This window comes from Cebus imitator, unplaced genomic scaffold, assembly GCF_001604975.1.
Source record: "Cebus imitator isolate Cc_AM_T3 unplaced genomic scaffold, Cebus_imitator-1.0 Scaffold237, whole genome shotgun sequence".
Lineage (NCBI taxonomy): Eukaryota > Metazoa > Chordata > Mammalia > Primates > Cebidae > Cebus > Cebus imitator.
In genome coordinates this window covers 3354655-3364600 of record NW_016107552.1, presented here as the reverse complement: position 1 = coordinate 3364600, position 9946 = coordinate 3354655, and the positions used below count along the sequence as shown (strand labels likewise).

At 52.6% G+C, this 9946-nt stretch overlaps 1 protein-coding gene across 1 annotated transcript in view; it reads left to right on the top strand.

The window, feature by feature from the left end:
* Positions 1-2654, top strand: part of LOC108282264 (immunoglobulin lambda-like polypeptide 1) — an 8230-nt gene extending 5576 nt beyond the window's left edge. The window contains exons 2-3 of the mRNA XM_017498072.2: positions 724-842; positions 2198-2654. Of these exons, the coding sequence (XP_017353561.2) occupies positions 724-842; positions 2198-2517 (439 nt within the window). The 3' untranslated portion in view covers positions 2518-2654. The remainder of the gene's footprint in view (positions 1-723; positions 843-2197) is intronic.
* The last annotated feature ends 7292 nt before the right edge of the window (positions 2655-9946 follow it).

The following is a 9946-nucleotide window of genomic DNA, read 5'->3' as shown; positions in this document are numbered from 1 at the left end:
AGGGTCACTGGAAAGAGGGGCCAGCCCCGTGTCACATCCAGCAGAGACACAGGTACAGCAGGAGGACCTTGGACATGACCATGAGGAGGGCCTTGGGGACCACACCGTGTCCCCAGCACACGAAGCATGCCTGGCAGACAGGATGGATTTAAGGACGGACGGACAGATGGATGGATGGATGGATGGATGGTAGATGGATGCAAAGACAGAGGAATAGATGGACAGATGCATAGATGGACAGACGGATGGATGGACAGACAGAATGAATGATCTGAGAGATCGGAAAGGCTTCATGAACAAAGTGAGACTGAGCTGCATCTCCAGGGGACTCTCCTCCTGAGTCAGGAATGACCCAGTGTCCTGGTCCAGCGAGGAAGTCAGCCTGGCTTGACTGATGACACTTGTGGTGAATTTCAAAGTCCCTTAAAATGAGGCCAAGTGAGGTTGGGCAGTTCCAAGCCAGCTCGGGACTCCTCAGCCACACCGCACAGCTGTCTGACGGGACGTGTCACTCAGGGAGTTGCTGGAAGCTACTGGGCCCAGTGTTGCCATCAGCACCAACGGCTTCAGAGAAGGGAACACACACTAGGGTGACCCCAAGGCTGTGGGCAGCACCTGCCTCAGACGGGACAGGCACAGATACACCACTGGGAGGCTGGCCACCCCCTGCCCTGTGCCCAGGTCACAGCCTGCACACGGCAGCCCTGTGCCCCTCACACCCAGCAGGTTCCTGCTCCAGCCTGGCTCCTGGGCTGGCCCCAGGTGTTGGCCTTGGGATGTTCAATCCAAGCAAAATTCACTGAGGCATGTGTTTGGCAGCGGGACCCAGCTCAGTGTTTTAGGTAAGTGGCTCCCACAACCTTCCCCAGCCTGTCCCACCCTCTCCTGTCTCTGGAAAATCTGTGTTCTCTCTTTGGGGCTTCTTCCCCTCTGCTCTCCCAGCCTTAAACACTGAACCCTTCCTTTCTCCATGGGGTCTGGGGAAGTAGGCTAGTCTGGGGGTAACTGGTGGGAAGGGCCTCACAGTGGGAGCAGACACCTTCAGGTTTCCAACAGCGGGATGCAGCTTGGTCGCGGGGCCTGGGCTGGGATTAGGCAGAGTCAGGCTCCTCCCCATTTCCAGGCCAGATGTCTGAGCGAGGGACAGAGGCCGGTTCTAATGAGGGCGCTGCAGTGGCCTTAGAGACAGTCCCCGGGACCCCAGGGTCTAGGCTGAGGGCTGGATGCCCATCCAGCCTGTGAAGGCCACAGAGGTCACCCCAAAGGGAGACCAATGAAGGGCACAGAGAGGGCTCGGTCCAGGCTGCAGCTCTCTGGCCTGTGCTGGGTCATGAGGACATGGGGACACAGAGGGATGGATGAGACTGGGTGAGGTGCCAGAGCCCAGCCCTCCCAGGATGGTCACCAGAAAGGAGAGGCTCTCAGGGCAGAGATGTGTCCGTCTCTGGAGCCCCATCACCCCGGGGACCCAGAGTCTCTGTTCATGGGTCGGCCTCCCACCTTCATTTGAGGAAGGGCATCTTAGAGCCAGGAGGGAACTAGGGGGAGTAAATGGGGTGCAGAGAACTCCATGGCCGCCAGGTGAAGTCCAGGGGCATCAGAAGCTGCTGGGGTGGGCATGGGGGCTGCAGTGCCCCAAAGTCTGGGGGAGCAGCCCCAAGAACGTAGCCAACGTGAAGGGTCCTGTGGTCGGGCTGGTGGGGACAGGGAGACGGCAGAGCCCCAGAGCGTGTGTGTGTGGAGCCCATGCTTCACCAGCAGAGCTGAGTGGGCCAGGCTGGGGCACAGCCTGGTGTCCCAGGGGATGGGAAGCTCCAGGCCATGCCATGCTTGGGCCTCCCCACACCCTGACAAATGGTTTGTGTGCTGTGGGACGGACCCCTAGATTCCAAACTCAAACTCCGGAAACCAGGAAGGAGGGAGCAGCCTGCCTTGAAACCGAGGGGAAACCGAGGCTGCAGAGGAAGGGCTGGGCCAGGGCACCAGGGAAAGGTGACTTGGGAAGGGCTTCTGGGAAGGTAGAGGGCTGTCTGCTCTCCAGAGGGCTCCAGTGGAAAGGAGGGGGATGAGGAAGGAGAGGCCCAGGGTGGACCCGACGGCCCCACCACGAACCCTCCCAGAGACTTTAGACGAAGAGGCGTGCTCCACGACGCCCCACACTCCCTCTGCCATCTCTCACCCTGCTCTGTCCACACAGGTCAGCCCACAGCCAGCCCCTCGGTCACTCTGTTCCCGCCCTCCTCTGAGGAGCTCCAAGCCAACAAGGCCACACTGGTGTGTCTCATGAATGACTTCTATCCAGGAATCTTGACGGTGACCTGGAAGGCAGATGGCACCCCCATCACCCAGGGAGTGGAGACCACCACGCCCTCCAAACAGAGCAACAATAGGTACACGGCCGGCAGCTACCTGAGCCTCACACCGCAGCAGTGGAAGTCCCGCAGCAGCTACAGCTGCCAGGTCACGCACGAGGGGAAAACCGTGGAGAAGACAGTGGCCCCTTCAGGATGTTCTTAGGCCCCCAACCCTCACCCCACCCACAGGGGCGTGGAGCTGCAGGTTCCCAGGGGAGGGGTCTCTCCCTGCATCTCAAGCCATCCACGCTTCCTGTACCCAGTAAACCCTCAATAAATATTCTCTTTGTCAACAAGAAAGCCTGCTCTCTCTGCATTTCTTATCTCTCATAGAATTTGATGCTTCTCCTGGCTTCTCAGTGTGGCGCTAGGGGCATCCTGGCACCAGTGGAAAGTAGCCTGGGGGAGAGGATCACAGCCTCCAAGGGGTGTCTCCTGGGGAAACAGGCCAGGATAGGAGTCTGCTCACTCAACACCAGTCCCTCCATTCTCTCCCTCCTCCCTTCCTCTTTGCAGCTCAACCCCTGACTCGCGGCCTGCTTTCTGGAGGGAGCTATTTCTGGTTGAGCCTCCAGATACGCCCTCTCGACCCTCTACCCTCCCACGGCCTCTCTTTCCTCAGCCTAGAAATCCTACTCTGGGCCTGGAGCCCCTCTGCCTCTGGCCCTGGCCCCTGGAATGTTCTTCCTCTCTGCCCAACTCCCCACCACTGAGAGCTAGACTGTCCAGGACACTCCAAACACCATCAGATTCATGAGCTCTTACATTCTGGGCCCACCTTGATTTTTCACCTGACAGCAGGTTCAGAGGTGTGAGAAAAATAGGAGGAAGCCAGGAAGGAAACACACATGAAAGGCCTACAAGAGGCTCAGGACACTTGTAAAAAGATAGGCTCTGAGCTACCCAGGAACCAGTGCAAGAAGGGTAATAGGTGCTCCATCATTTCTAAGAGGTTAAACAAGTCTTTGCTCAAAGGAAGTTGGTGTTCTCCATGCTGAGGGCTGAGGCCAGGCATCTCATCATAATTAAAAGTGGGGATGTGTTTTACCCAAGGCCTCACTATCGATGGGATTTGGGCTCCAACATGTGCACAGGTATCTGCCTGGCAGCCCTAGGATGTGGAGATTTTCTCAGATGCTTGGCACAGAATGTCATTGTCACTGGCCATCTTTGGAGGAAGCATCCTTTTTTTTTTTAAATTGTACTCTGGGCTCTGGGGTACATGTGCACGTCCTGCATCCTGCAGGATTGCTGCATAGGTACATACATGCCATGATGGTTTGCTGTCTCCATCCTCTCCACTGGCCCCTACATCAGGCATTTCTCCCGGTGTTATCCCTCCCCATCCTCCCCCCCCCCCCCCCCCCCGCTGTCCCTCCCCTCCCCTCCCCTCCCCTCCCTTCCACCCCCAACCTAGCCCTGCTGTGAGTGTTGTTCCCTGGGGAAGCATCCTTTTTGGGAAACACTTCTCCATTGGATCCTGGGCCTCAGGTGGAAAACCAGGTCCTGCACTGAGACTTTCTCTGTGAGGCTCCCTGGGTCTGGGGCTCCAGCTGCTCTCTGAGGGAAAGGTGTGGGGGAGAGAACACGGCCCAGCCCCTCCTGCATGCTTCCTGCTCAGGAGGGGGTCAGAGGGGTGGGGGCGCCAGCAGTGGTCAGGCCTGTGTGTCCGTGGGTGGAGCCAGGGAGGGTCCTCCAGGCATCCTGGGGAGTCTGTCCCACGGCCCCTGTTTGACTTTCCGGTGGCTGCTGTCACAGATCACCCCTAAGTTAGTGGCTTAAAACATCACACACTGATTCTCTCCCAGGTCTGAAGGTCAGAAGTCCAAAATGAATCCTCAAGTGCTAAAATCAGGGCTCAGCAGGGGCGGCCTCCTTCTGAGGGCTCTGGCGAAAATCCACTTCCAGGATGTTTTCAGCTTCCAGAGGACGCCCTGGGCTTCTGGCCCCTTCCTCCAACTTCAGCGCCAGAGCAGCCCCCACTGTCTTCTCTCATCCTCCCTCCTTCTCTCCCTTTCTTTCCCTCCACCCCACACCTTCTCTCACTCTGACCCCCCTACCTCCCTCTTTCCCTTATAAAAACCCCACCTTGGACCCACGCAGATAACCCAGGATCATCTTCCACCTCAGGCTCCTTAACACTGTCACCTCCGCAAAGTCCCTGTGACCACACAACACAGCACATGGACAGGTCCCGGGACTGGGACACAGGCCTCCCTGGGAGGTCCTAACTCAGCCAACCACAGCTTCTTTCCCCGTCTCCAGGTATGAGAAGGGAACGCACAGAGGTTGGTCAATGGATCCTCGCAGGTTCAGCGAATGTGTTCTAATGTTGGACAGCAGAGTAGAGTAGCTGTCGTTAGCAACAGTGTATTTGCAGTGGTTCCTGGGGAGCTCAGAGCCCATCTTTCGCAAGTGTCCTGAGCCTCTTCCAGGCCTCTCATGTATGTTTCATTCCTTCCTCGCTTCCTCCTGGCCTTGACCTCCCAAAGTATATTTCAAAATAGCTACAAGACAGGACTTGAAATATACTCAACACAGAGAAATGGTGAATACTCAAGGCCATACCCCAAATACCCTGACTTGATGATGACGTGCTGGATGCGCTGAACCAAACATCACACGTACCTCATAGATAGGTCCAATATTATGTATCAGTATAATATTTTCTATTCATAAGAAAGGTCAAAAAAAGAACTTAAGCATAAATTAGCCATTTGACCCAGAAATCCCAGCCCTAGAAATTTATCCAGAAGAAATAAAAGCATGTGTTCAAAAAAGATGTGTAGGCTGGTCACAGTGGCTCACACATGTAATCCCAGCATGTTGGGGGGTAGAGGAGGGTGGATCATGAGGTCAGGAGATCGAGACCATCCTGGCTAACACGTTGAAATTCCGTCTCTGCTAAAATACAAAATTAGTTGGTCATGGTGGCACACGCCTCTAGTCCCAGCTATTTGGGAGGCTGAGGCAAGAGAATCTCTTGAACAACATGGGAGGCAGAGGTTGCAGTGAACCAAGATCGCACCACTGCACTCCAGCCCGGGCAACAGAGCGAGACTTGGTCTCAAAAAAACAAAACAAGGCCGGGCGCGGTGGCTCACGCCTGTAATCCCAGCACTTTGGGAGGCCGAGGCGGGTGGATCACGAGGTCAAGAGATCGAGACCATCCTGGTCAACATAGTGAAACCCCCTGTCTACTAAAAATACAAAAATTCAGCTGGGCATGGTGGCGCGTGCCTGTAATCCCAGCTACTCAGGAGGCTGAGGCAGGAGAATTGCCTGAACCCAGGAGGCGGAGGTTGCGGTGAGCCGAGATCGCGCCATTGCACTCCAGCCTGGGCAACAAGAGGGAAACTCCGTCTCAAAACAAACAAACAAACAAAAAACAACAAACAACAATAAAATACGTGTCACCGGCTGGGCGAGGTGGCTCATGCCTGTAATCCCAGCACTTTGGGAGGCCAAGGCAGGCGGATCACTTGAGGTCAGGAGTTCCAGATCAGCCTGGCCAACACGGGGAAACTCCGTCTCTACCAAATATACTTATATAAAAAAGCCGGATGTGGTGGCGGGCCCCTGCATCCCAGCTACTCAGGAGGCGGAGGCAGGTGAATCGCTTGAACCCTGGAGGCAGAGGTTGCAGTGAGCCGAGATCACGCCACTGCACTCCAACCTGGGCGACGGAACAAGATTTGGTCTCATAAAAAAAAAAAAAAAAAAGACATATACATAAATGTTCCCAGCAGTCTCATTCACTACAGCCAACAAGTGGTGACAACCCAAGTGTCCATCAGCTAGAGAATGGACAGACCCATGTGGTCTAACAGTACCGTGGAGTGCTGCTCAGCTATCAAAGGAAAAAAGAACGAGGTAGGGATGAATTTCAAAAACATGACAGTGAGCAAAACAAGTAACATTCCACGAGGGGAGTTGGTGGGGATGAAAATACTGACCTGGCAAAATTTTACTCTGTTCATTGCGGTATTAGGTACTGAGTACCTACTGACCAGGTACTGTGCTAGGTGCGGCCGCTACAGAAATGAGAAGCAGACGCCATCTTCATTCTGATGACACTCACCAAATCAGCTGTTTCTGATGAACATTCAGGTACCTTGACTCTCACTCATCAGATTTTCACGCTTTACTTAATGCGGCTTAAATCACCCTATTACCCAAGTCTCTTTTCTTCTTCTTCTTCTTTTTTTCTTTTTTATTGAGACAGAGTCTTGCTGTTGCCCAAGCTGGAGGGCACTGGTGCCATCTTGGCCCACTGCAACCTCCATCTCCTAAGTGCAAGCAATTCTCCTGCCTCAGCTTCCCGAATAGCTGGGATTACAGGCATGCGCCACCACACCCAACTAATTTTGTATTTTTAGTAGAGAAGGGGTTTCTCCATGTTGTCAGGCCGGACTAAAACTCCCGACCTCAGGTGATCTGCCTGCCTCGACCTCCCAAAGTGCTGGGAATACAGGCGTGAGCTACTGTGCCTGGTCTTTTTAATATTTATTTATTTATTTATTTGAGACAGAATCCTCTCTGTCACCCAGGCTGGAGTGCAATGGCTCAATCTCAGCTCACTGCAACCTCCACCTCCCTGGTTCACGTGATTCTTCTACTTCGGCCTCCCGAGTACATGGGATTACAGGGCTCGCCACCAGGCTAGACTAATTTTTGTGCTTTTAGCAGAGACTGGGTGTAAATGTACTTTCGCCACGTTGGCCAGGCTGGTCTTGAACTCCTGACCTCAGGTGATCCACCCGTCACAGCCTCCCAAAGTACTGGGATTACAGGTGTGAGCCACCACGCCCTGCCGTAACCAGGGTTTTATATTGAGTTCGTTGCCAAGAGTGACTTCCAATAAAACCCTTCTGTACTTTTCTCAGGACTGGAAAGCTCAAGCAGCCCAGGATGAATAATGCAGTCCCCACGGAGGGGCAGGGTGGCCACAAGGTGGGCAGCATCAGGGACGGGCATTATGACATTTGGGTGGGGTTGCAGTGCATGGCTTTGTGAGCCACTAGCCTGACTTGGTTGTTTCCTGGTAACCAGGTGACATAGGAAGCTTTGTGGGTGATAGGCATCAGCCAGGGCCAGCAGCCTTCAGTCGGAAGCTAGGAGTGGGGAGAGGAGGAGCTCCGACTAGACTGTCTCACGGCAGTTTTTGTGCCTCTTGGCGCTTACTGTGTCCTTTGGTTTTTAAAATAAGACAGAAGGTCTTCTCCTAGGTGGTCCATGGGGAACACCTTGAGCTGTTGCCTGGGCCCCAGGGCTGGCCCCAGATGTGGCTTCTGCAGGCGGAAGGTAGCACCCCGCAATGGCTCTCAGATCCCTGAGACTGTGGCCACCGCAGCACCAGCATCCGCCACTGCAGAGCCTGGCGAGCCGGGTGCGGAAGCCGCAGAAGTCCAACGTGTGCGGCCCATCACCAACCGGAAGACACGCAAAGGTAAAGAAGCCATGGGTGCCATTTCTGTCTGGCACATCTCTGGCCATCACCGTCCCACCCCCTTCCCAAACCCTGTCCCCCAGAGACATCCCCAGGTTCCAGTTTCCCTCCTGTCTGGATAGCCAGCTTTCCCAGGGCTGGGCATGCGGGACAAAGGCTGGTTCTGCCTCTTGTCGTTGCTGTTGAGCCTTCTCGTTGAGGCCTTTTTGGTCTAGTCTCTCCCTTTTCATTTTTGGCATCTCCATGGCATTTTCTGTTCTCACCTCTCCAGCTGGTCTGGTACCTAAGTGAAGGAGCCAGTGAAGGGCCCAATTCTTTATCTTCTCCCATTCCTTAAGGTAGCTAATCATTGGGATAATTCAGACTCAAATATTTGGAGACTTCTTAAATTCAAAATAGAGTTTGCCATGGAAGACATTACATAGTAGTCTTTTTTTTGGGGGCGGGGGGGGAAGCTTCTCCCACAGGAAATGGTCGTCTTAATAGATGGTTTTAAGTCACCTTGACAGAAGCTACTTTATTTCTTCCACTTGTAATTTGAAAACAGAGGGAAAAAAATTGGGGGACATGATTAAAACGAGTACCAAAAATATGAAATGTTACTGCCAGGGCTGTCAAAAAGGCGTTTTTGTTTTGGTTTTACCCAAAAGAGTTTAGCCGTGGTGCTCTGATCACTTTAAAATTCCCACTTTGACATGAATGTCTCTTCAGCCCGACTCCAGTGACTTCACGGGCTCTGTTTACCTCCTCGTTCTGAAAGAGAGGTGGAGCTGGCTCATCGTCACAGGTTCCAAAAGAGATGAAATGACTTTAGACTTGAATCTGTAAGGTAAAGGTTTGAGAGTTAAAAAGCCAGACCCTGCCTGTGCAGAAGAGTTTGTTTTCGTGGCTCCGCTTCCTTTCTGCCCCCTCCTGCCAGTAGAATCCTGTTCAAGATGAGTATTGGAGTTATTCAGACTCTAAACTGCTGTCGTGGGGAGAGGGTAGGAAAGGGGAGGAGAGAGGAGACATTTAATTGTTTTTTGCTATGGTCAAGTTGAAGACAAAAACTAACACTTGCAAGACAGGAGAGAAGCATTAGTCACAAAAGAAGTGAAAAAGTTGTGCCTAACTACATTCGGTGAGCAAATGAAAGCTGCCAGACTGAGAAAAACAGCGATGCTAATGGAACTGACTTTAGTAACCAGGGTTTTTTATTGAGTTCAGCACCCAGGGTGACTTCCAATAACAGCCACCACCTCCCCCCGCCATACTTTTCTCAGGACTGGAAAGCTCAGGCAGCCCAGCATGAGTAATGCAGCCACACAGAGGGGGAGGGCGGCCACAAGGTGGGCAGCAGCAGGGATGGGCATTGTGAGGCATTGGGTGGGGCTGTGGGGCGGGGCATTGTGAGCCCCTAGTCTGACTTGAGTGTTCCCTGGTAACCAGGTGACATAGGAGGCATTGTGGGTGACAGGCATCAGCCAGGGCCAGCAGCCTTCAGTCTAAAATCCTCTAGGACTTTAGAAATAGATGAATCTAGCTAAAAAGAATTCTGGATAACCAGCTCCTTGAATAAAAACGAAGTCCACTGAAATAGAAAACATTATGTCATAAAGACATAGAAATATGAGCAGCTCATTTCTTTCATTTTAATGGCAGAGATTTTATTAGTATGGAGAAAATGTCTGACAGCTCTTGTATTTAAACTTCAGTTTGGCTCTTACTTTCTTCCATAGATAATTAAGCCTCACAATGGGTGTGCCTTTGTAACAAAGAAGTGCTGTACTTCCTTTTCAGAATATTGAAAAATTGTGAAAGAATGAACACATAATGATGAGACTTCATTGACTGTAACTTATACACCAAGTATACAAGTACCTGTGGAAACTCCTTGCTTGGTGGTCTATGGCAAGCCTCTGTGTCATATTCTATACCAGGTGGTAGATGAGGTCGTGTTGAGAGCACAAAATGAGCTCTTCATGGTATTCGTTAGGATGTAAAACATGTTTTCATGTACATCTTATTGGACCCTTCAAAATACAAATAAGGTCTGTGTGTATTCTCCCTATGTTGCTGATGCAGAAAGGAAGGCTTAGAGATCTGAAGGGACCGTGTGAGACAGCTGCTGATCAGAACTGAGGTTCTAAGTCGTCAGAGTAGA